Raw genomic sequence first — 26,188 nt, forward strand, 5'->3', positions numbered from 1 at the left:
GTCCTGCCGGCTGACGCTGGTTTCCCGTGCCAGTCGAGTCATCAGGCCGTTCCCTGGAGTAGCAGGACGTGAGACGGGCCATGCTTGGTGGCCACACAAGTGGCCTACGGTGCAGGACACGCCTCTCAGAGGGTTGAACCGTTTTCCTTCTGAAAGGATTTTCTCCGTTTCTTTGCTAATGGGTGAAATGTGTGAAAATACTTGATGAATCTTAAAGTACCAAACACGCGTGGGAAGGAGGCACACAGTAGTGGTCGTGTTTCCAGTTTGTACTGTGTTTGCTTGGTGCTTCGTGGAGGGTCAGAGCTGCGTACGTGGTCCACTCTGCCCCCAGACCCTCCTCCCCCATCTCCTCACCATCGCCCGTGGCCGTCCTGGCAGGTCACTTCGAGAGTCACCTGCGCTGTGATGTCATTCCTCTGTGAGCCCTGGACTGCCGTAAATCCTGCACAGCTGTTGCAATTACGACTTCGAGACTCCTGAGCTGTCTTCGAGGGGAGGAACCTGTCCTCTTCTCCAGAGTCATGATTAATTCTTAGAGTGTATGGTTTTTGAAGAATTTACTGTGAGATAAAGGACTGGTATTTTATTCTTGCATTTATTACGGTTTAATCAAATGGAAAGTGCACTTTTGGTCTGGAAGGCTTGGCTTCAGCCGCAGGATTAGACTGAATTATTGTTTAAAGAGTAAAAGGTATAGAATTATATGCTCAAGCTATCAGGCCGCTGATAGGTTTTGGGCGTAACGTGCCTAATTTAGAACATAAAATTTCCTGCCTTGGATTAATTGCTCAGAGGCAGCACGTGTGAGGCGGCAGGGCGGCCTTGTTGTGGGGATGGCGTCCGTCCTCTAAGAGCCTCGAGCCTCGCCGCCAGAGCGTGTCTGGAACATAAGGGCCTTCCATCGGGGACACCGAGTCATAAATCACACTGTGTTTCTCACCAAGAATCCTTCACCACAGAAACGTTGTGAAACCGCTTCTTTATTGGGGATAAAGAGGATTTAATTCTGTGGTCCTCAGTGGGGCCCAGGCTTAGCGCTTGGGCGTTGACTGGTGACGGGTCTTTCTAAGCAGGTACTTGAGAAAATTCCAGAAAACTTTTGTAGCCATACCTTGGTCGAGGCCGTGGTGTCAAAGACCAGGGTGTGAGCCTGTGGGGGTCAGAGTGGTCTTAGGGTTTGTTCATCAGTGAGCGGGAGAGGAGGACTGGACAGCGTAAAACAGAACCCTCTGAGGCTCGCTTACCCGCGCCTCTCCTTCAGAGCATGGCCAGCCTCCCGCAGCGGCTGGTGGTGGTGAATGTTCCTGGCTTTGTGGGCTGTACCGTCTCCTCACCACGCCTCACAGAACCTGCCGGAGACAACGCACAGCGAGCCTGTTGTGTTCCAGTGGAAATGTACTTATGGACTCTGAAATTTGAATTTTGTATTTTCATGGGTCATGAAATATTTTTCTTTGACCTTTCTTCAGTCATTTAAATATGTTAAAAACCATTCGGAGCCCACGGGCCATCCACCGATCCCCCTGGTGAGCCAGACTTGCGCTGGGCCTGCCGATTCCCGATCGGTATCAGGAGCTGAGGTGCCCTTGCTCGTCCCCCCAGAGGCTCCGGTGGCCCCGCTCACCGCCAGGTAGCCTGTGCTCCTCACCTGGTGCCCTTGGTCTCCGGTCCCAGGTGCTCAGGCGCGCGTTCCTCCCCCGGGTGCCCTGGCTATTCACCGTCAGATCTCAGCACTGCCTATTCTTGGCAGCTTTGCAGAACGCACCCAGGGAAATGCCAGTGGGCATTCGGGGAGGGAAGGAGGGCCAGTGGGCACTGGCAGCCTCCTTGCTTCAGGCAGCAGGAGATTTCTGTAGGCTTCTACAAAAGCTACAGTCTGATTCGCATCCCAGCCGTGGGGGCGCTCTCCCTGGCCATTTGCTGAAGCTCTTTTTGAGGATTTCGGTGCATCCTGTTTGGGATCTTCATCGAACAGTATTCACTGTGCTGTGTGAAGCAGCGCAAATAAGGATTTGGTTACTGAACCTGGAGACAGCGTGATCGCGAATCCCCTGTGTTCGCTGATTACATCACAGACGCCAAAAGCTCATGTTATTAATACACAAGTTCTGCTTCTGCACAGGCGGGAAACTTTGTTAACTGTTTGTGACTTTTTCTCCTGGTTGGATTGCAAACGCACACGTGGTCCTTGGACACTACAGGGACTGTTCCCGGGTGGGGATGAGTTTGAATCACACCTCGCTGTCGGGAAGTTTGAAAGGTTTTCACTTTACCACCGGGCCCAGCTTGTCCAGGAAGAGTGTTCTCCCGAGTTCTGCGCGACCCCAGGTAGCAGCCCGTCCTGTCCTTTGGAACAGGCATCTCTTGACTTTGGCAGTTTTGCACAGGTGAAAAAGCTGATGCTTCCCTCAGATTTTCTTGCGTGTTCTCACATGCTGCTGCTTCTCTACGAACTCAGTTAAACTTTGCCCAACTGGAGAGGCCTCCAAAGAACGGGGTTGTATTTTGCTGTGACATATTTAAGCTAAAGCCTCCCAAGACATAACAGCTTTAAGAACTGACATTTCATTTTGAGCGCCTGCCCACCACCCTCCTTACTCCTTCGTGACAAACTGTCACTGTGCAGCCCAGGACCTCATGGGTGCCTTAAGTGCCAGAACATTTCCCGGTTGCGGGCACGTGCCGTTGGCGGCGTGTGGTCCAGGGCCCATGCAGGGGCCTTGCCAGGTGTCCAGGGATGATCCCGGGGACCAGGCAGCTTCTGTCCAGACCGCACGGTCAGCGGGGCTCTCCGTCCTTCCGCAGGACGGTCACTTTCACCAGCAATGGTAGCACGCGCTCTGGCAGGGGCAGTTCAAGTGAAAACGGGGTATTTTCTCATTGTTTTCTTCACAGTAAATTCCAAGTGAATTATTCTTGGTCACAGCTGAAGGTCAGTGTGCCCAGGCATGACAGGGTGGTCAGACTCCTGCTGTGAGGGTACCCGGGCGCCCTTCACCATGGAATTTGCTGCTGTTTCCACAGGGGCTTCTAGTCTGTTCCTTATGTAAAGGGTTCAGCACCCTTTGGTTTTCTGCAAAGCATCTGCAGTCCTGTCAACTTTTTCCCCCCCTAAGTTTGTTTTGAGACAGAGTGGGGGAGGGGCGGGGGGTGGTGAGAGAGAATCCCAAGCTGGTTCCACACTCTTAGCGCAGAACCCAACACGGGGCTCGAACTCCCGAACTGTGACATCATGACCTGAGCGGAAGTCGGATGCTTAACCGCCTGAGCCACCCAGGTGCCCCTTTGAACACATGCGAGGAGGGCTCTGTGGTGTCTCTTCCTTTGCAGGGCAGCTGTGATCACGAGGCTGGGTCTGTGCCCGGCGCTCCTCAGAGGCCGGGGGTCCAGAGGCGGGGGTCTGCTTGCTCTGGTGGGTCTTCCCACCCCTTGTCAGACTGTCCCAGATTTCGGGGCCGCTCATGCTCCTGGCGCCCTGGGGAAGTTGAGGCATCTGCTGTGGCCAGGCCTCCACGTCCACCTGTGTGCCGGGGAGGAAGGCGTCTAGGAACGTGCACAAGGACCGCTGAGCCTCCCCGCCTGGGACGTGTGGCAGGTGGACCAGAGAGTGGCCTCCCACCCTCCATTCTGGGCTCCATCCAAGAGGGCCTGAGGTCAAGGCCTAAAGCCAGTTCCCTCCTGCCCATCATCTCTGGGCCTTATCGGGCCTCACAGCCCCTTCCCAGGACCTGGTGACCTCGCTCATGCTGGCTCAGGTTCCCATGGCCCTGCCTGTGTCAGCCCCGAGCACTGGTGGCAGGGCAGGGGCAGGGGATGAGGTGACCCTGCGACGCCCAGGACTGGCTGCAGGTCCCGCTGGCACCTCGCATCCCCACTGGATGCCAGCTCCTGCCCTCTGTGGTCAGGTCCAGCCACCCCATTATGACAGTAGGGGGGTGCATTCTGCCAAGGTAAGGATTCTTTCCTGCTTTTCCAAATCCTGCTCAAACGTCTGTTGATGCAGGTTTTTTATTTTGCTCCCTGTATCAGAGGTCTGGGCTTCGTTCATTTTTGTAAACTGGTTTCCTCTTACCTGTGGGTCTGGTCTTTTAGCTGGCAGAGTGACACATTTGTTGTTAAAAAGTGGTTTTTCGGGGCACCTGGGTGGCTCAGTCGGTTGAGCGTCTGACTTTAGCTCAGGTCATGATCATAGTCTGTAAGTTTGAGCCCCGCACCGGGCTCTGTGCTGATGGCTCGGAGCCTGGAGGCTGCCTCGGATTCTGTGTCTCCCTCTCTCTCTGCCCCTCCCCCACTCATGCTCTGTCTTTCTCTCTGTCTGTCAAAAATAAATAAAAACATTAAAAATAATTATTTTTAAAACAGTGGGTTTTCCTTCATTAGGTACTCAAACTTGGTTTCACGGAATTGCCAAAACAGGAGGGAAAGAGCGACCTGAGCAGATGGAGCCTTTGAGCTGTGTTTGTCCCAGCTTTCCCCGAAAGTCCTGCTTGAGGCAGGGGCGCAGGGGCAGGGGCACAGGGGCTCCTGAGGGCCTGGGAGCCCAGCACGTGGAAACCTGTTTGAAGGCTCCTCTTTCCCTCCGCAAACTTAGGATTTTCCCATTTCATCCTTGTTTAGGTATAAAACCGTTTTCCTCCACGAAATTGGTTAGCTAGGACTGTGTGCAGTGTCCACCCTGTAGTTTTGTCTGTGCCGCCCCAGCACCGTGTACCCCAGAGTGTGCACACTCGGGGTTGAGCACGCTCTATTTTATTTTTTAATTTTAATTTTTTTTTTTTAAAGTAGGTTCAGAGCCCAGTGTAGGGCCTGAAGCCACAACCGTGAGATCAAGACCTGAGCTGAGGTCAGGAGTTGGACGCTTACCCGACTGAGCCACCCCGGGGCCCCTGCACGCTTTAGACATTGGTATATCCGCTGCCACGGGGAGCCTGCGGGTTTGACCCCGGCGTGCGGTGGCCTGGTTAGTCAGAAAGCTTGTTATGAAACGCTTCAAGGAAACACGTGATGGCCACTGATAAACTCCCGTGTTCTGCTGTCGTGCGTGGTTTGGGCGGGTCCAGACGTCGTGCACCTACCCCGCTGGGATGGATTTGGATTCGGGTGCAGTTGTGGCCGGGGATGCTTTTCAGAGGTGCTCCTGGAGAGGTTTGTTACACTGCACACATAGTCTTCTGCACTCCTCTCTGCCACCTGTTTCTCCTCCCTCTCACACACGGTCACATGGTCACACTCACACAGCAGTTTGCTTTCTGTCCCTTAATTCCTGTTGGAGTGCAGATTCGAACCACGTTTGAGCTCCAGAACACAAAAGCGGTTGCCCTCCCACAAATGCGATACTATGACCTGGGAGGTTGGCCTCCCAGTTTGATAATATGAACAAAAACGAGAAGTTTGGAAAGGAAAACCGGGCTTTAAGTATAATTTTGAAGTGTAGATAGTGCCTGTTTTTATCTGGTGATGGTTATTTTATTTTATTTAAAAACATTTTTTTTAATGTTTGTTTATTTTTGAGACGGAGAGAGACAGAGCATGAACGGGGGAGGGTCAGAGAGAGAGAGGGAGACCCAGAATCTGAAGCAGGCTCCAGGCTCTGAGCCATCAGCACAGAGCCTGACACGGGGCTCGAACTCACAGACCGTGAGATCATGACCTGAGCCGAAGTTGGATGCTTAACCAACTGAGCCACCCAGGCGCCCCAGTAATGGTTATTTTATTTTATTTTATTTTATTTATTTATTTTTTTTTTAACATTTATTTATTTTTGGGACAGAGAGAGACAGAGCATGAACGGGGGAGGGGCAGAGAGAGAGGGAGACACAGAATCGGAAACAGGCTCCAGGCTCTGAGCCATCAGCCCAGAGCCCGACGCGGGGCTCGAACTCATGGATCGCGAGATCGTGACCTGGCTGAAGTCGGACGCTTAACCGACTGCGCCACCCAGGCGCCCCAGTAATGGTTATTTTAAAGGCTAGTGAACGCAAGGCACGTGGGTGGTTCCGTCAGTTAAGCATCTGACTCTTGACTTTGACTCAGGTCATGATCTCACAGTTCAGGAGTTCAAGCCCCACATTGGGCTCTGCACTAATAGCACAGAGCCTACTGGGGATTCTCTGTCTCCCTCTCTCTCTGCCCCTCCCCTGCTGGCTCTCTCTCTCTCTCTCTCTCTCATTCTCAAAATAGATAAAAAGAACTTAAAGGCCAGTGAATGCATCCTTTTGGATGCCCCTCCATATCTCCATGTAAGCATCTTCCCATGTGTTTTATAACTTGCTGCTTGGAGTGCCTTATTTAGCCACCTTGTGGATTCTGAGCCCCCCAGGAAGATGTGTATGTGTGCGGGGCCGTGGAAGCCCCTTCTTCACCCTGGTCCCTGCTCCCCAGGGCGCTTGTCCTTAGAGTATTCTTTACAGCCAAAGTGGCATTAATCGGGAAGGTGCTGTGCCGTGCAGGGCTGCCTGCAGTGAGGGTGATGAAGGAAGGCACCCTCGTGCTCTGGCCAGATCCTGTACCCTGGAAGGCTGTGTGTGAGCCCACAACATGAGCAGACCGCGGTGTGCATGGGCATCCCATACAAGCTTTTCATTTGAAAGCCAGCTTTTGTGATTGTGATGGAGAATTCCTCCTCTGTTCATGTCTGCATGTGTGGGTTCCTAGAAATTTAGCAATAAATACAGACCATCACTTCCACACCAGCAGCATGGCACAAGGCTTTGGAATGATATTTTTTTAATTAATGAACTTTAATTTTTAGAGACGTTTTAGGATTATAGCAAAATTGAGCAGAAGGTACAGAGCCTTCTCAGACACTCTGGCCCCAGACACTCTCTGCCTCACCCTCGGTCAGCGCCCCCACCAGGGCATTCGTCCATAGATTGCACACTCTGGGTGCTGTACATTGTGTGGGTTTCGGTAAATGTACGATGACACGGTTTCCCCCGTTATAGCATCCTGTATGGTAGTCTCCCTGGTCCCCAAATCCTCAGTGCTCTGCCTGTTCACCCCTGCCCCCGGCCCCTGCACCTGATCCTTTTACTGACTGCATAGTTGTGCCTTTTCCGGATTGCCACATAGTTGGAATCCCACAGTATGCAGACTTTTCAGATGGTATATGGACTCCTGGTTGCTTCTGAGTTTTGACGCTTACGAATAAAGCTGTAAACGTCGGGTGCAGGTTTTTGTGTGGATGTGGAGTGATATTTCTGCACAACCTTTGGATCTATTCTGAGTCTGACACACCAGATGGCCGGGCCCAAGTTTTCTCTTGGCAAAACCATTCCAACCTCATCCAGCCCTTTTTGGTTGTTAGCAAATCATAAACTGAGCCCCTACTTGGGCTGTCTTGTGCTGCATGTAGCCTAGCAAGGTGCCCCCGGGGAGGCCTCGGCAGAGCCGGTACCCTGAGCGGGTCGGAGCTGCTGGCCTGGCCTCCTGGCCCGCAGCTTCCTCCTCAGCGTCTGCACCTGCGGGGGATGGGTTCCAGCCCATCCACTGCCCCCCTGCCTGCACAGCGAGCTCTGTTATGAGGTGATCCTCATACGGTAGAAAGTACTTGCTCCCTTCCAGGGCTTTGACACGTGTGTTTTTCATTTTTTTTTTTAACATTTTTTTATGTTTATTCATTTTTGAAAGACAGAGACAGTGCACAAGCAGGGGTGGGGCGGAGAGAGAGGGGGACACAGAATCTGAAGCAGGCTCCAGGCTCTGAGCTGTCAGCACAGAGCCCGACATGGGGCTTGAACTCACGAACCGTGGGATCATGACCTGAGCCGGAGTCGGACGCTCAACTGACTGAGCCACCCAGGCGCCCCATGTTTTTCTAATTAAGACAGTCCCCTTCACCTGATCATCAGGTGGGCTGATCTCGAGTCCTGAGGACAGAAGGTGCTTCCCACCCGCTTTTTCTTATTTTCTGTTCAGGAGGGAGATTATGAAATTAGTCATCGTTTCGTGGTGGCTTTGTTGGTGTCGCAAGGCAGTGAGACACGGTCTCTCCCCTTTTCGAGGGCGTCCCCAGAGCACCGGCTGGGCTCCCACTTCCCGCCTGCAGCTGATGGGCACCCGGGCCCAGCTGGGGTGCCCCAGGAAGGCCTGCACCCCGCTGTCTGCATGGACTCTGTGGCCCGATGTCCAACAGAAGCAAATGTCTGGGTACTTGGTTTGAAAACGGTGTCTGAGAAGGCAGGTGGTTTCCTGTAGCTCTTTTCCTGGCATTTTCCTTGCACGGGAGGGTGCTGCTGGAAGGGGTTAAAAGTGGAAGGTGGGACTGCGGAGGTGGTTCTGGAAGTCAGTGTCTAGACCCAGACAGTGCGCCTGGAAGACGACAAGTGAAGGAGAGGCAAGACCGTTTCTGTCCCCAGGCTCCTTGCATTTCCTGCAGTGGAAACCTGGCCTCTGGCACCAACCGCTTAATGCAGAACATTAAACGCCGTTCATGTTGAAAGGGGATGAAACGAAATTCGCTTCACTTTTTCAGAGGTCTCCAAATAGCCATGAAAAATCGTTTTTTCCTGCCACCAATTAACATCAGCTCTCGTGGCTTTAGGTGGCTGTTGCAGGCAGGACGCGGGGAGCTGGCCCCCGAGCCCGCGGGCTGCCACAGACTTTGGGCCTCATGCGAGTGGGGAGTGGGAAGCCCGCCGTCTGGTCCTCCAGAGGCCCGAGTGTGGCCTGTGGTGTCAGCAGAAGACTCGGGCTGGTCTGCGGGGCCGTGAGACGCCGTGGGACAGCGGGAAGCGGTGCGCTCGCTGGGCTCCCCGGGAACCACTTACTTGAGCAGCCAGTTGTGGGAGCTGCTGACAGGTCCTGGAGTCCCGACTGCAGACCCCCCAGACTTTGGGTTCCATGTTGTGCCGTCAGGCACGCTGGAAAGTGACAGTGGCGCTTTCTCCCTCCCCGTGCTGCAGGGGGTTTATTCCTGCAGGTGCCTGCTGGCCTCTTCGGGAAGAAAGGCCTGAGCATCGCTGTCTCCCCGGCCCTGTGTCATGCACCTGAAGCCCCTGCCTGGGAGTGGGAGGTGGTTGGGTTTTTCTGTCTGTCCGTCCTCGTTGGGGCTGGGGAAGCAGCTGCACTGCAGACAGCAAGGCCTTTGTCCACCCCAGATGTTCTCGGGGTTGTCAGGGATAGCCTGTGCCCTCCCGCTCCTGTCCCCCACTCCTCCCCATGGCTCCCAGGGCTGCTGCAGCAGGTGCCTCTCAAACACAGGCCTCTCCCTCCAGGGCGCCCCCTTTGGTTCCCTGAATGCCCCGGATTCCCTGTGGCACTGGGCCCTCCACGGGCAGACCTGCCTGCCATAGTCTCTCCCTGCTGACGCCCCAAGATTGCCTGCTGTCTCATGTCAGCACCTCCTCCAGGAAGCCTTCCTGGTCTCCTCACGCCATCAGAGCCCCAGCCATGGATTCTTATTAATTCCGGAGTTCCCCCTTCTGGGTCCTTCAGGCATGATGGAATGACTCGTGTAACCAGTTCACTTATTCAGCAGGTACTCGCTGAGCACCCACAGTATTCTGGCCGCTGTTGTGAGTGCTGTGGAGCCTGGAAGCCACTCCATCCGGAAGAGAGGAGGAATTCCTGAGAACGCCACCTTGCGACAAGCAGGACTTCCTTTCTCTCACGCGAGACGGAGTGTGGCAGTGCGGTGGGTGCGGCCGCTGCGGTGGCATCACGGCCAGGGCGCTCCAGTCGGCCTTTCCTTCATGTTCCAGGCGGCTGCCACCGCTCCAGCCTGCACATACGTCAGGTCAAGGAAGGAAGAAAGGGAAGGAGGTGGTGCCTGCCACTTTTGCTGTTGTTGTTGTTTTTTAATGAAAAGTTCAGCAGACTTCTTACTCGTTGGCCAGCATTATCACCTAACATTCGCTACCTGTGCTGGAGCTTACGTTCTAGTGAAGGCAACACAGGGCACACAAGCAAAACACATCTCATGTAATTGCATGTGACATCAGTGTTGTAAATAGAAGGGGTGGAGGATGTAGACTGTTTTGGGAAGATTTCTCTGAGAAGGTGATGTGTGAGTAGGCTTATGAGTTAAGTGACAGAAAGGCCGCTGTGCCAGCATGTTAGGAAGAGATGTTTTAGGGAGCTTCAGCAACAGGTGCAAAGGCCCTGAGGCACAAGTGAGGTCTGAGTGTTTAAACAGCAGCAGAAATAGAGTGAAATCAGGGGCCCTGGTCAGAGATGAGGGCAGGCAGGCAGGGAGGGCACCAGCATGTGTAGGGCTGGTCAGGTCACATTTTTAGGGATGTATGATGTGAAAGAAGGGGTAAGATCTGGTTTGCTTTTGTGTGCATGCATTTTATTGAACCCATTTTTAACCCAAAAACTCTCATGCCTCAAGAGTTTTTATTTTACTCAGAAAAGCATTAACAGTCCCTTGTTTTACACAGATGAGATTGAGGCCATGATGATTTTAGAACATTTGCTGTTGTCATTTGTCTTGGTCATGTGGGATTTTAACACAGTGTCTTCTCCTTATAAAAGGAACTCGTTTACTGTGAACTCAGAACATGCAGGTAACAGAAAAAAATGTTTTAAATTGTTCTATCCGTATTGGTTTTTAAAAACAGACTTTATTTTGGAGTAATTTTAGATTTATACAAAAGCTGTGGCACAGATGGCCCAGCATGCGTGAGTTGACTTTTGTGGTACTTTCCCCCAGTAGGCCCTTTTTGTCTTGTCGAATTTCCAGCACCTTCTCCTAGCGACTGATGCATCAGGGGCATGTTTGTTGGTTTTTGCTCGCTGGTTAGTGCTGTCGCCATGTGCTGGCTGGGCTCCCGTCCGTCCTCAGCGACTCCGAATCTCTCTCCCACCCATTCCTTACACACCTGCTAGAGGAAGCTTCCAAGTGGGCAAACCGGGTGGCTTCTCCCCCGTCTAATCTTCCAGGGCCCCTCGGGGCAAGGCCAGGCTCATCCATTGGCCTCACGGGCTGTGCAGCCCGGGCTTGCTGCGGCACCTGCCTCCTCGCCCGCTCCCCGCCCCTCCGTGCCGTGCTCGCCTCGGCCGCGGTCCCCCCGGGCGTCTCGCCTGCCTGTCTCCTGTTATGAGCCAGCCCTCCATGTGGATGTCGTTTCCTCCAAAAATTCTTCCTCCTCACCTGTTCCCCCACTGGCATGGCGTCCCTGTAGTCCTGAGGGGCTGGCCTGGCCCTGGACTCGGTGCCCGAGCATCTTGTCTCGCTGCCAACCAGCGAGTGTCTTCACCGGGCCTTGTTCCTTTCTTGGCTCGCTTCTCGGGGTCAGGCGCCTGGCCCTGTCTGGGTTGGTCTCTGGAGCGCGGGGCATTGGCTGTGTGAGGGTGTGGGACGGGAGCTGTCGTGCTCACACGGCCCGGAATCCCGTCGGCTCCTTTGTGCTGCCTCGCTCCTGGCCGGCCCCGTGTGTGTCTGGCATTGTCGCTTTCCAGGCGGTACCTCCCCCCAGCCTGTGTTGGGACGCGCTGGCTCCCCGACGCGTTCGCCGACTATTGAAGCCTCTTCTTGCTGTCCCCCTGGTGTCAGCAACGCCCCACCCAGCCTGCGAGCCTCCCTCCTCCCTCTACGGGCTCTGCCTGACTTGTAACGCACCCGTGCTGTGTCACACTTGCTGTCCGCCTGGGGCTTCCCGTCCACGCATTGCCCGCCACGCCGCACGGCCCGGCACTGCTGTCCAGGGACATGTTATCCGTGACGCGGCAGGCTGCTCTAGGACACCGGCTGGTTTTTACTTTTGCTGGTGGAAGGACTCTGTGCATGCGTGCCTGTCGTCTACAGGAGAGAAAGCACGTAGGGCTCCCTTTCTGGCAGGTTCATATAAAATGCTGTTAAAATTTGCTGCTTTTGCTCTTTTGGCAAAGTAGTAGGCGGTGGGTTGTGGTAATTATCTCTGACTAGCCGCGGTTCTGCTAACGGGCTTAGGTAAACCCAGCAGCGCCAGAGAAAATACAGCCCCACCAGGCCTCGCCCAGGACCTGGGCCTGGGTACCAGGCCTTAGTCCTAGGGAAGGCAGGTCTGGAATCCTGGCGTTCAGGAAACTGAAGTGGGATTTGGTTTCTCTTCTGTTAACCGATAACAGAGTCTCAGGAGCAAACCGCTGAGACCTCACGCAACCCCATGACTGGCTGATTGGTTGTGGCCCCAGGTGACCCCAGCCGCTCACCCATAACTCTGATTTCAACTCCCCAGTTATTGCCACTACAGACTGGTTGCCCTTTTTTGGTTCTTGCCATGATTTGGAAAGAGCGTCCCCTGCTCTGTGAGTGACACACGGTGTTCTGTGCCCTCAGGCAATAGTGTGGTTCGTCCAAGCCTGTCCTCACCTGATGAGGGTGGACTGCTCTTCGTGTGTGAGGTTAGACCAGGCGGGCCAGGGTTGGCACCACGTTGCCGGGCGTGGGGTGCATGTTGGTGTTGGTACAGCGGTGGGCAGGCCAAGCTTCAGGGTCCTTTGTGTCCCATTCAGAAGTGCGGTTCTCGGGGCGCCTGGGCAATATTTGGTTCAGAGACCACCATTGCAGCCCTAACCCTGCATTCGAGGCCAACAGTCTCCAAGTCCAGCCACCCTTAACTGACTGTGGTCGGAGCCTGGCCACCAGGGTGAGGCCTTATAACATGCCAGGTCCTTTTACCAAGGAGTGAGCAGGACCCAGGTCTCCAGAGACCATTTCTCCATGTGGTGGAGACGGGAGAGGCAGGCCTTATGCCTGTGGCCGTCTGTCAGTTTCACCACCCTGGCCTAACCTTCTCCCGACCCCCGTGTGCATACTCAGATGGGTCTCCCCCTTGTGCCTTGTGGTAGGGGTGAGAGTTGGCTGTGTCCTGTGCACAGGGAGGCCCTTCCCCACAGGAGCAGTGGTCCAGTGGCCCGTTCACCATCTTCCCTGTGTTCTGCAGGCCATGGAACAGCCCAGCGAGGGTGGTGGAATCAGCACTGTCGTTGCTGTTTTATTGGTGAGAAAATCGAGTCCTGGGAAGGAAGATGGGCAACTAGTGTTCCATCCTTCTCCTGCTTGGAACCCGTGCCAGAGTGAATTTGTGCGTGGTGCTGGGTCCACACACTGGGTCATGAATTGGGACGCGTGCCAGCGTGAACTTGTGTGTGGTGCTGGGTCCACACTCCAGGCCGTGAATTGGGACGTGTGCCAGCGTGAGCTTGTGCGTGGTGCTGGGTCCACACTCCAGGCCGTGAATTGGGACGTGTGCCAGCGTGAACTTGTGCATGGTTCTGGGTCCACACACTGGGTCGTGAATTGGGACACGTGCCAGCGTGAACTTGTGTGTGGTGCTGGGTCCACACTCTGGGCCGTGAATTGGGACGTGTGCCAGCATGAACTTGTGCGTGGTGCTGGGTCCACACTCTGGGCCGTGAATTGGGACACGTGCCAGCGTTGAGCTTGTGCGTGGTGCTGGGTCCGCACTCTGGGCCGTGAATTGGGACGCGTGCCAGCGTGAGCTTGTGCGTGGTGCTGGGTCCACACTCTGGGCCGTGAATTGGGACGTGTGCCAGCGTGAACTTGTGCGTGGTGCTGGGTCCACACTCTGGGCCGTGAATTGGGACGCGTGCCAGCGTTGAGCTTGTGCGTGGTGCTGGGTCCACACTCTGGGCCGTGAATTGGGACGCGTGCCAGCGTTGAGCTTGTGCGTGGTGCTGGGTCCACACACTGGGCCATGAATTGTGACGCGTGCCAGCGTGAACTTGTGCGTGGTGCTGGGTCCACACACTGGGCCGTGATTTGGGACGCGTGCCAGCGTGAACTTGTGCGTGGTGCTGGGTCCACACTCTGGGCCGTGAATTGGGACGTGTGCCAGCATGAACTTGTGCGTGGTGCTGGGTCCACACACTGGGTCGTGAATTGGGGCACGTGCCAGTGTGAACTTGTGCATGGTGCTGGGTCCACACACTGGGTCGTGAATTGGGACGCGTGCCAGCGTGAACTTGTGCGTGGTGCTGGGTCCACACACTGGGTCGTGAATTGGGACGTGTGCCAGCGTGAGCTTGTGCGTGGTGCTGGGTCCACACTCCAGGCCGTGAATTGGGACGCGTGCCAGCGTGAACTTGTGCGTGGTGCTGGGTCCACACCCCGGGCCGTGAGTTGGGACGCGTGCCAGCGTGAACTTGTGCGTGGTGCTGGGTCCACACTCCGGACCGTGAATTGGGACGCGTGCCAGCGTGAACTTGTGCGTGGTGCTGGGTCCACACTCCGGGCCGTGAATTGGGACGCGTGCCAGCGTGAACTTGTGCGTGGTGTTGGGTCCACACACTGGGCAGTGAATTGAGGGCAGATGGCACGGGGCCAGGCAGCAGGAAACTGGCAGTGGCTGCAACATCCTGTTTCCAGGGCAACGGTGGCAACGGTGCCGGCTGCGTGTCTGTAGTCCCTGTGGTCCTACAGATGTTTCCTGAGGTTCGATTCTGGCTGTGGTTGGACTGTGGCCAGTCTTGGTTCCTACAGTTGTCTGAGCTTGTTTCTCCAGCCTTCCCAGCAGTTCTGGGAGTTATGGAACAGCCTTTCAGTAAATTGCTTTTGTGCTTAAATTAGCTGCTATGAGGTTCTGACGCTTTCCATTCGGAGCCGTGCCTGGGACAGGGGCTCATGGCTTTTCATGGTCTGGATCTGAGGCCTGTGCCCAGATCTGTGAGGAAACCACTTTCAGCCTGACAGGCATGGCCTAGGTAGGAGACGTGAGTTCATGGTTAACAAAAACCAGTTTCTATGCAGGACTGCTCAGAGCTTTTAACACACTAACGTGCATGGTGAGTTTCCCAGGAGGGGATAGTGCACCCACATTTCTCTGAGTAGTCTTTAGTCTTCTAGAACACACTGTGGGAAATGCTGTGCCAGACTCTTGGCCTGGATGGTGGAAATGCTGCTCATCTACTTCGTCTGTTTGATAAGCCTCTCGTGTGTGTGATGCATCTGTCTTCAGTGGAGCCCTGACTCCTGGTAGCAGACCCTGCAGGGTGACGGGAAACATCCATAGATGTGAGGGCTCCGAGGAATGAGGGAAGGCCCCAGGGGGCTGGGGAGGGGTGGCCACCCGCTGTTTACGACGGTAAGGATTTTGGTGCTGTTGGATAGGATTTTACAGAGGAGAGCCGATGCACTGCATGACAGGATCAAAGGCCAAGGGCATGTGGTTAAAATGTCAACTGTGACAAGATGGTAATCCCAAATCCTTCCCGGAAGCCAAGTGTCTGCTCATGTTCCCACTAGTCCCTGTGCAGGCCCTGTGGTTTAGGTGTCCTTTATCCCACAGATAAAGGCACTTGTGGCAAAGTGACAGGCCGTGGTGGGAGGCCACCCCCCTGCTTCCTGCCCCTGCATGGCGGAGTGGGGATCCATGGACGTTGGGGTGGTTGAGGAGTGCGACATGTCAGAGCATCTGTGACATCGGGCGAACATCACAATCCCGTGTCCCCTCACTGGGAACTGAGAGGAGTCTATTTCAGATCCCGGTCAAGATGCACAGAAAAGTGCATGTTGAGCAGGGTGGCTCTGCAACCTGAGGCTTAGGATGGAATCTCGGGGTGATGCTTCCACACTGTGTGGTTTGGGGGTACTGCTTGACCTCATCAGGGCCATAAATGCACTTCTCCCCGTGGCTGCTGGGAAGACAGATGAGGGAGTTGGTGTGTGGCTTTAGCAGCAGGTGGAAGGATGGGGAAGGGAAGAGGTCAGGGTAGGGGTGGTGAGGCCGGCCATGTGGGGAGGTCAGGAAGAGGACGTGTGGTGGAGGGACTGCAGTATCAGGCCCCTGAGCTGCCTGGAGGGACGGCCGGCCTGTGGGTGGGGGTAGGAGGGTGCATGAGTGCGGACCTCGAGGGGCTCAGCAGACCCGGCGTGTGGAGGCCGGGGTAAGTGCTCAGGGCCACGCTGTCCCCGTCACAGCCGGGCAGCAGGAAGGCGGCCACAGCCAGCATGCAGACAGATGAGCAAGGCCACGTCCCCGCAAAACGTGATTTACGAAAGCAGGTGTCAGGCTGCCTGCGGCCTGTGGGCTGCAGTTTTCGGACCTTGCTGTAGCCCCTTTGTGTAATTGGCAGCTGATTTATTGTTCGGGGCGAGGGGCGGGAAGGGGTGGGAAGGGCCCAGGTGTAACTCGGGTCCCAGGGAAGTCCTTTCTCGCATGAGAGTTGATGAGGCCTCGGGGAGAATGGGGTGGAAATGAGAGGAGCTGGCAGTGGTAGGAGCTTGATGGGGTGAGCGGGGGAGGAGAATCCCTTGGGTGAGTCCTGGGCGTGGTGGGGGTGACGATGGACGGCAGTGATGTCCCTGAAAAGCCGCGTGTGCAGGGGAGCATTTTTGCAGGGTTACGTCGCGGACAGTTCATCGGAGGTGCCTGCGGACAGAGCTGTGATCAGCAGCCCGGCCCACAGGTCAGGAGCAGCGCACGGTCTGGGTGGGGGGTGAGGCTGTCGCTGTTTCGGTGCATGGCTGGCGGCTGCCGTGGGGCCGAGAGCAGGGAAACGCTGGCATGTGAGGTCACGCGGTTTGCGGGAGGAGGGGCTGCAGGGAGGGAACAGGCTCCGGGACCTGGGCTGGTCGCCGTTCGCGTCCCCACAGCCCACCCTTGGCTGGCATCTTCTGCCCGCAGTTGGGGTGGTTTTTATCCAATGTCGGTTTGCCCGGACCTCCTGCCTGGCTCCTCCCCACCCTCGCCGTACCTGCTCGTTCTCCCAGGCCTTTGGTCCACTGACCGAAATGAACATCTGTCAATTAACAGGGACAGTGCATCATAGGAGAGCTTTTATGTGTTTGTATGTTTCTCTGAAAGTAAGTAAAGTGTTCAAGGTTGGCCCTTGAACAGCATGGGATTAGGGACGCTGACCTCCGTGCAGTCGAAAATCTGCGTGTGACTTTTGACTCCCCAAAAATTTAGCTACTAAGAGCCTACTGTTGACCTTCCTGTGAAAATATCCGGTTATCACCTTTTGTATGTTTGTGTTATATACTGTGTTCTTATAAAAAAAAGTAAGCTAGGGAACCTGTTAACATCTTAAGGCAGAAAAAATACATTTATAGTTCTGGGGCGCCTGGGTGGCTCAGTCGGTTGAGCGTCCGACTTCAGCCCAGGTCATGATCTCGCCGTCCGTGGGTTCGAGCCCCGCATCGGGCTCTGTGCTGACAGCTCGGAGCCTGGAGCCTGTTTCCGATTCTGTGTCTTCTCCTCTCTCTGCCCCCTCCCCTACTGTGCTCTCTCTCTGTCTCTCAAAAATAAACGTAAAAAAAAAAAAAATACATTTACAGCCCTGTATGGGAAAACCGTGCACAGTGGCCCACGCAGGTCAGACCTGTGTTGTTCGGGGTCAGCTGTGTGTGTTCTCCATGCGTGCATGGGGCTCGCTCCCAGCCAGCACAGCTTCCACTGCACAAGAGCTGTGTCCACCTTCACTCCACGATGCCTTGCTTTTAAATGTACTTTGTTCAAAATATCCCGTGGCTTCAGCCTGTGTTGGTGAGAAAGTTGGTAACTGTTTTGTTGAAGCAAGGTTAGCTTGGCTCTAGGGACCCTATAGAGGGAGCTCTGGTCATTTTCGCCTCTTCGACTGAGCCCTGGTTCAAGGTGAGGCTAGGGAGTAATTGAAGGAAGGTGTATGTGCCGCTAGTCGGCTGCTCTAGTGGTCCTGGTAGTTTTCTGTATCTGAAGTAAGTGTAGTACAAAGACGACACATCCGATGATTAGGTTCCAAGAATGGGGAAGAACTTCGGAAGACGTTTGTCTTCAGTAACTGGTGCTCGTTGTGCTTTAAGAGGGACCACGCTTTTTCACGTGTACTTCATTGCTTTAAAATCGTCTTTTACAGGTGCATGGGAGAATGGACAAGACCTGTGAAATGAACTACAAAGTGGTGGACAGCCCGCTGGGGGAGATTGAGATCTCTGCCTGTGAGCAGGGTGTGCATGAGATCACGCTGCACGGCAGGAAGACCCCCGACGCCGGGTGAGTCCCCTGCAGTCCCCTCCGCGCGGTATTTGTTGAGAGTGGCACAGAAGCAGTGGGTACTGCGGCGTGGTATGGAGCCACGGGCCGGCAGCCACCAACGTCAGCCTGGCATGTGGCTGGGCCAGGACTTTGCATCATCAGTATCTGCTGATGTCTGTGCGTCCTCTGCCTGCAGGTAACCACAGGGGCACAGCTCTCGCTAGTGGCCCATGACGTCTAATTAACATACACGTTTACAGGGGCGCCTGGGTGGCTCAGTCCATCCAGTGTTTGACTCTTGATTGCAGCTCAGGTCATGATCCCAGAGTCATGGGATCAAGCCCCACCTCAGGCTGTGCACTGAGTGTGGAGCCTGCTCGGGATTCTCGCTCCCTCTGTCCTCCCCTACCCACCCCTCCCCCCCCCAGCTCGCATTCTCCTTCCCTCTCTGTCTCTAAGATAAACAAAAAAACATTTACAGAGTAGTCGATGGACTATAAGCCTTAAATATTTTGATTCTTCAACAAGTGTGGGAATCTCTCTGGAAGATTGGTCACCGGGATTGGGGGGGAAATGCTTCCCTGATCTTGATGCTTTTAAATCAGGACCAGCCTTCGTTGTTCAGAGTCTGCCAGGTGAGTTTCCTGAAGTCTTGGAACTGCTTGATTTGGAGCTCTCGTGGCCCCTGTGGTGTCAGACAGACGGGGGTGGGGGGGCGGTTGAGCATGGGGGGAGCCCCCCAGCATGATGTTAGAGCGCTGCCTTTTCTAACAGGACACGTGCTTCTCTTCTGACAGATCTCCACCGTATTTCTCTTAATTGTAAAAACATAAAAAATTTAAAGCACTCCTTAACGTTTGGTTCTGAAATGTAACGTTTCCTCCATCCATCGATTGTGAGTCGTTGTATTAAAATTGCAGTTCTCGTTACTTCTGACAGAAGAGGGAAAAACCGCCCACTCCTGCTCAGTGTTTGTCTTAACCGGCTAATAAACACAATGCCAGAGAACATTAGATAAAGAAAATACATAGAAACATAAAAATTGATTTTAATGGACCCCTGTCAGAGACCGCCATAATGAGCGCGGGCACGGTAATAAATACCCGTTTTCGCCTCCAGTGTCGAGATTTTTTCCTGTCGAGCTGCATGTTACAATCAATAGTACTTTTTTTTTTAAGGCCAAAAAAAAAAAAATAAGCAAACCTTTGAACTGTATGAATACACTCTTCTCTTTCTATGAAAACCATCTGGCCACGGTGCTCAGAAAATCACAGACACCAAATAATTCGTGGGGAATGTCATTTTGTCTCTTAGCATATTCACTTGCCCAATAAATCACAGAAATTTTGTGGAACTTTTTGCTTTAAGAAAAAATTCCTTGAAGTGAATTTGGGGAAGAAAATAAAACCTAGACGTTTCGTTAAATGCCCACTCTGGGTGATGAGAACACAAGAGGAGGCTTAATTCTGAGCTGCTTTCTGCATCAGGATTGGGTTTAGCCTGAAGCAGTCGTCCGGATGGCTTCAGTAAGACGCTCATAGATGAGCAGTGGAGGCTGGGTCTCATGGCTGCCTCCGGCTTTCCTCTGCCTCTCCAGGCTGTGGCCCTCATTCTGGTGCTTTGGGCCGGCCTCTGGGGTGCGAGCTGCCACGCTCCCCTTCTGGGCAGAGGAGAGAGAAAGGGACCCACCCCCCTTTCCAGAAGGAGCCCCTAGCATCCTCCTGTCACGGGGCCACCACCGGGCTGGGAGCCAGGGTAGGCGAGATTCTGTGGGTAAGGGGCAAGTGGGAAATGAGTTTTAACCAGTAGTCTGTTATACACCCACAGTTAACTTTAGGAAGGGACATTTAAAAGTTACAGATTCAAAAATTCTTTATGAATACTCAGGGTTGATAATTCTTTTTCAAGTGATAGAAAATCGAGGTGAGGTTTTGAGAAAAGTGTACAAGCCAAATGGCCACCAGCCTAAACCAAGATCTGGAACTCTCTAAACCACCTGTTCCCTTGTGCTCCCTGTGAGTCCCGGCTCCTATTGGCATCTACTGTTCCCATTTCTGTCTTGATTAACCACTCATTCTTGAGCTTTATATAGAGTTGAGGGTATAGTCTTCTGTACTGGATTCTTTGTTCAGCGACGTTTTGAGGGTCACCCCTGTTGTGTGTCAATTAGTAGGTCCTTCTTGGTGGTGAATGTAGTTTATTCTAGGAATACTCCACAGTTTTATCAGGTCTCCTACTGATGGAATTTGAATTGTCCAATTTTTGGCTAGTGGGAGTAAAGTTGAAAGTTTTGTTCAAGCCTCTTTGGACCCCTTTTTGCTTCTCTGGAGTCAGCTCCAAGGTGTGGGATTGCTGGATTGCATGGCAAATGTATGTTTAACCTCCTAAGAAACTGCCAAAACTTTTCCCAAAGTGGAACCATTTCATACTCCCTTCCGTCAGAAATTGCAGGAGTTTCCATCTCTCTGTGCTCTCACTGATATGTGTTAGTTTCTAAAGTTTTAGCCATTCTAGTGGGTCTGAAACATTCTCGTTCTGATTTTAACTTTCCTCATGATCTCCTCTAACCACCTTTATCGACCACTCCTGCCTTTTCATTGTGCGGCGTCTGCGTGGGTCTTCTGCCCATTTTCGATGGGCATCCTGTTTGTTTTATCATTGATTTGTGCTTCTGGTTACAAGTCCTTTATCAGATATGTGTATTACCATATGTATTTCAAAACTGGATGCTTGTTTTTATTATAGTGCCATCTTCCAATGAGAAGTTCCTGATTTTGAGGGACTACAACTTAATGATTTTCTTAGCATTTTTTGTCTTCAAGATTTGCCTACTGTTAATTTCTCCAGTATTTTCTGATAAATTCTTCTAAAACTTGATAATTTCGGGCTCTTATGTTTAGATCTAGGACCCATCATCTTGATCCACCTTGTTGTGGTGAGGTACTCAGTTTTTTTTTTTTCCAGTTACTTAGTTTTCTCCTCATTTAGGAGGAGAAAACAACTTTCTAAATTGAATTCCCTTAGCACATTTGTCAAATCAATTGACTACTTGTGTGCGTCCCTATGTCTGGACGTTGCGTGGTTCAGGTGATCGCTTCATCTGTCCCACACCAGAACTGTGTGGATGTGATTGCATAGCTTTGTGATAAGTCTTGAATTAAGGTAATGAGTCTTCTAACTTTTTTTTTTTTCCCCTAAATACTATTTTGGCTTCAGTGCCTTTAAATTTCCATATTAAAGAATCAAGGTGTCTAGTATTGATTGGGATTTTGATTGGGGGTTCATTATATTTTTGTACCCAGACTGGGAGGGTTGACCACTTTAAAAACCTTCCAATTTATGAACATGGTTTATGTCTCCATTCATTCGACTTGTCTTTAATTTTCTTCTGTGTTCTAGTTTCCAGCATAGAGATCTCGTATGTTTTTTGTACATCTGACTTCTAAATATTTTGGTGTTCTAAATTAATTTAAAATGGTTATTTACTGGCTGCTGGTACATCGTTTTTTATGTTGATTTTTGATATGTTGATCTTCTGTCCTCTTACTGAATTAATAGTTGTAGGAATTGTTTTGCAGATTCCTTAGGACTTCTGCTATAGAAAGTTGGTCCTGTGACTAAAGACAACTTTCTGATCTTTATGCCTTTTATTTCCACTTTCACCACTGACTGGACCCTCTGGCGTATGGGGTAAACGTTGTGACGGTGGACATTCTTCCCCTGTTCCAGTCACGGGGGCTTCCGGTTCCCGAGCCATGGTGCTGCCCCCGTGGGTCTCATAGGTGTCTTTTCTCGGATGGAAAATACTTGCTCTACATGATGGATTTTGTTAGTCTTTTTGTACGTGTCTCAACGTTATTATTACTACTGTTTTAAACAAGTGGTGAGGAGCGCCTGGGTGGCTCAGTAGGTTAAGCGTCTGACTTCAGTTCAGGTCACGATCTCATGGTTCGTGAGTTTGAGCCCCACGTCGGGCTCTGTGCTGACAGCTCAGGGCCTGGAGCCTGCTCAGGATTCCGTGTGTCACTCTCTTTCTTTCTCTCAAAAATAAACATTAAAATACATTTTTTTTTTTAAACAAGTGACGAAGCAAGATTTTATACCAGTCTTGAAATGCTGGACTATGCCACGTAGTTCATGATCTCTCCCTGCACGCCCCCCCCCCCCACCATGTTACTGGCTTAAATTTGCCATTTTTTCTAGTACTTGTGTGTTTACATTCATGACGGATGTTCGTCTTAATTTTCCTTTCTGTGATGCGTTTACCAGGCTTTCGCATTGAGGTTAGCCTTTCGGCACAAAGTGACTTCGGAGGTGTTCCCTCTCTTCTGAAAGCATCCTGTGTGGGATTAGTGGGGCTTCTTTTTCCAGCTGTGGATGAATTCACCTCAGATGCCATCCAGCTCTGGTGTTCCCTGTACAGAAAGACATGATTAGGATTCCTTTTGTCTACTAGAACTGGTGCTGCCCTTGCCCACTCCGAGGGGCGGTACCTGCAGGTGAAGCGCTGTGTGCCCCTAAGGCCGTGCTCTCCAGCTCTGCTGGTGGGCAGGGGCCAAGGGGGTTTCGAGCAGAGCATCCTCACAGCTTGGGGATGCTGTTCTGCCCCTCCTCCTCAAGTGCTTGTGAGGGCTGGGGTCTTTATCTCCTCTGGAGCCATGCTGCTTTCTTCAGTAGGGAAATTGGAAGTTGACCACTGACCTCTGTCTTCAGTGAAATTTCACTTGTGATTCTGTACAAAATAGGGTTCCTGTTCCCCACGTCAGTCTGCTTACCTGTTTGTATGGCTTTATACAGTGATCTTTGGGATTTCTTGGTCTAGGTTAAATTACCTTTCCCTTCCTAAAAATACTTGAATGTAGAATATCAGATGGGAAGGAGAGTATGATCCTAATTTTATGACTTCCTGCCAATACTATCAAGTGTGCATTAACAATTCTCACGTTTAAGAGTAACTTGCTTTTTTGCAGGAGCTCGATGAACTCTCCCCACACCATCTCTGCGTGACTACAAAGCTTTGACCCCGTTATTCCCTGCAGTGTCAAAAAATCTAATGCGAAGGGGTGTTGAAAAATAAATGTTATTTGGGGGCTTGTTTAGGTTTCCCTAAAGTTGATTCCCTTTGATTCACTTGAAACATGGACCGTTCTGCCCTGGTCGCACTCACGCTATGAGAGGAGCAGTAGCGTGTTTGGTCCCACCGGGCTGGACCTGCACGTGTCTTCCCCCTCCCTTCTCAAAGAGTCACCCTCGTGCTTCATCTTGTCCATGGAAGTCATTTTAGAAACAATATAGGAATGCAACACCGAGAAAGCTTATAGTCCAACCAAACTGAGCAGTTGTAAAAATATTCTGTGTTTTTGAAAACTTAACGCATGCAGGCTGTTTTCTCTTTGTGGGGCTCTGTGGTGTTGCACACACGTGGCTCTTGACGGTGTTTCTGGCAAGTTGCCCCCTGCTAGCTCAGCGTAGAGGCTGGGTGGGAGCGTGTGGCCTAGTTCGGCCTGACCCTCCTTCCAGCACTTGGCTGGCTGGCTGGCTCGTGGCTCCCTGTCACTAGGCTCACGGACGAGGGCCTGGACCCTCTACGGCAGAGCATGTCACTGCAGGGTCTCTGTTCTGGCTGGGAGGGGGGCGTCCGCCCCACCGGATGCTTGGTCAGGTCTCGCCCTTTACGTGTGCCAAAGCAGTCTCTCCGTTGAAATGGTGAAGACGGGATGCCTCTGAGGTCCTCCTGAAGAGTGGCCAGACCTGTGAAGTCCTGTTGTGTGCACTCCATTTGAGCGGATGGCAGTCAGCTTCTGCGTGGATTTGCTGCTTTCCTGTTCATTTTGAAGTGTTGTAAGTGGAGGAGTGGCCTGCACGGGGACGCCGGAGGTGACGCCGGCCGGTCCCTGGCAGCCCCTCTGTGCCACGTGGCCTGCCGATCACGTCCGAGTGAATCCTGAGCATCTGCGTGTCACGAGACCCTTCCCGGGAAGTTCCTGCGTTAGTTCTCGGGCGGACCAGGCGATCCTCGTGCAGACCCTGGCCTCCCCTCCATATCATCTTCTGAGGAAGGGGAGAAGCTCTCCCCGGGATAAACACTGGAAGGAGTTTTCATCAAATGATGCTCCTTGGGATTTGCACCTATTGCACGCTCAGCCACCTCACGGCTTTCCTTCACTGGTTTGAACTGATTTGTGTTGTATGTGCTTAAACAACGTAATGATTTCATTTTACAGAGTGTTTCTTGAGGAGGTCTCTTGAGTCAAATAAGCAGATTTCTGTGCGGGGAGAGCCTCCCAAGCGGGCTTCGGCTTCATAGGAAGCGTCTTGTTCTTCAGAACAAGCGCTCGAATGCCTGGGGAGCCTGCAGCGCCTTGTCCTCGCCCCCACCCGGCCCTAGAGCCGTGCGTGTGGGGCCTGTGTGCGCGGAACCTGTCCCCAATTTCTGGGGGGGACCCTCTTGACTCGGGTGGCTGGTGACGCTCACCGTGCACACACAGCCCGGCGTTCAGGGAGCAGCCGCGGGGTGGTGGGTGCCACGCTGGGCTTGGAGCTCCTGGATGGCCACAGGTAAGGGAAGGCCACGTCCCTGCCTTCCGGGGAGGCCAAGGTGAAGGGACTGTGACCAAGTGACAGACGGTGGCCCTCGGCATTGGGCCTTCTGCCTTCACGGCGTGGGTTCCCTTGGTCACTTGGTCACCCTGCAGAGAACTGGCCGAGAAGGGCGCCCCTCTGACGGACTTGTACTTTGCTGCCACCGCTCGGGCGAGTCCTGCTCCCGGGAGTCCTCTCCCCAGAAGAGGTGTGCTGCCCCGTTTTCGGGTGAAGTTGTGTGGTTTCTGGTCTAGGAGAGAGAAAAGCGACACATGGCTTCAGGAGTTTCGCCTTTTTTCACGTTTCTGCACGGTCCCGTTTCACCCTGTTTGCCTTCCCGGGGTCAGGGCGGAGGGTGGGAGCAGGCAGGCTGTTGGCAGTATTTAAGCAAGCGTCCCTGGGATTCGGAGTCTTGGTTCTGGACTCGGCGAAGACAAAGCGACGTGTTACCCCTGCCAATTTTATTAGTGTTGCAGGGGCACAGAAATGGCAAAACTTGCATCCTGTGTCCGTGAGTAAGGAGCAAGCTGGCTGATTTAATTTTGAGCCTGCCACGACACTCCTGGAAGGAAGCAAAGAACCGTTGAATGACCGTTACAAATATGTGGGTTCAAAATATGCACCAAACTGTCCCAGTAAAGGATTTGCTTTGGAAGTTTCCAGCACTTGGAGTGTAAGCACACTTCAGAGTCAGAGCAGGAAGTCGGCTGACTTTGGAGAAAGGGGGATGTGTTACCTGTGTGGCGTGTTAAAAATCCCCTGATCTCCTGCTCTGGACAGCAAGTTTCCTGTGGGAGGCATTCGGCTCCTTCGTTCCTGACGTGACGGCAGCTTTCCCGGAGGAGCCACCCTCCTGGCCCCTTTGCGCTGCCACGGAGAGCCCTTCCCCTTTTCCCTGAGGAGGAGACCTGGCTGGTGGCACAGTGTGGCCCAAACTCCGCATGACCCTGCTGTGCAGTCCCACGGAGGAAGGCTGTCTCTGTGTCACTTGGTGAGTGGGGGGCGCTCAGAAGTTGTAGCCAGCGCTGGGGTTTGCTTGAGCCCTAGGGCGACCCCTTCCAACCCAGATCCCTGGGCTCTCCCAGACACTGAGAGCAGCTCTCACCCCAAGGAGGGGCCCACCCTGAAGCGCACAGGGTCTAGACGGTGCTCTCGCGTGGTTCCAGTATTTGTGGTCTTGTGGGGCTGTTTCTGATGGTCTGAGCCTGGTCAGCGGTGCCCTTGCTCCACGGCCCCTTGTCACTGTCACTGCTGAGGGTGGACAGGCCTGGACACAGCAGGCCCCTCCTGGGGTCTGGCTCGGCCCGTCCCTTCCTCACCGTGGTCACTAGGCGTAGGGACCTCCTTGCTGGCCTCTCCGTCTGTGGCCATCCCCCTCCCACTTCTGGTCAGCTGTGGTCTGGAGAAGCCGTTCATTCACAGGCCTCTTCACATTGGGAGGAAGAGGTCAAGTAAACTGCCCGGAGAAAAACATTGGGGGTTTATGGCCACGTTGTAGCGTCTTGAAGGCCACTTCCATTTTCCTTGGGAGTCTTTTTTCCAGAACAGGTTGGGATGCCAGGAGAGGGCACTGGGTGAGGGGGGACTTTGGACAGCTGGTGCCCGGTGAGCGTGCCAACTGTCTCGGCCAGGCCTCGGGCACTGGAGGGAGAAAACCACAGTCCAGACAGGTGCGCATCTCCTTCCCACGTGTGCTCATGAGG

General features: G+C 53.3%; 1 protein-coding gene across 1 annotated transcript in view; it reads left to right on the forward strand.

The window, feature by feature from the left end:
• The window catches only part of MGMT (O-6-methylguanine-DNA methyltransferase), a 306,287-nt gene that overhangs the window by 49,405 nt on the left and 230,694 nt on the right, over window positions 1–26,188 (forward strand). The window contains exon 2 of the mRNA XM_047073615.1: window positions 17,785–17,921. Coding sequence (XP_046929571.1) covers window positions 17,797–17,921 — 125 coding nt within the window. The 5' untranslated portion in view covers window positions 17,785–17,796. The remainder of the gene's footprint in view (window positions 1–17,784; window positions 17,922–26,188) is intronic.

This window comes from Lynx rufus, unplaced genomic scaffold (genome assembly GCF_022079265.1).
Source record: "Lynx rufus isolate CCGP_SWC_20201006 ecotype Redwood Valley unplaced genomic scaffold, mLynRuf1.p SCAF_11, whole genome shotgun sequence".
In the NCBI taxonomy this organism is placed as follows: domain Eukaryota; kingdom Metazoa; phylum Chordata; class Mammalia; order Carnivora; family Felidae; genus Lynx; species Lynx rufus.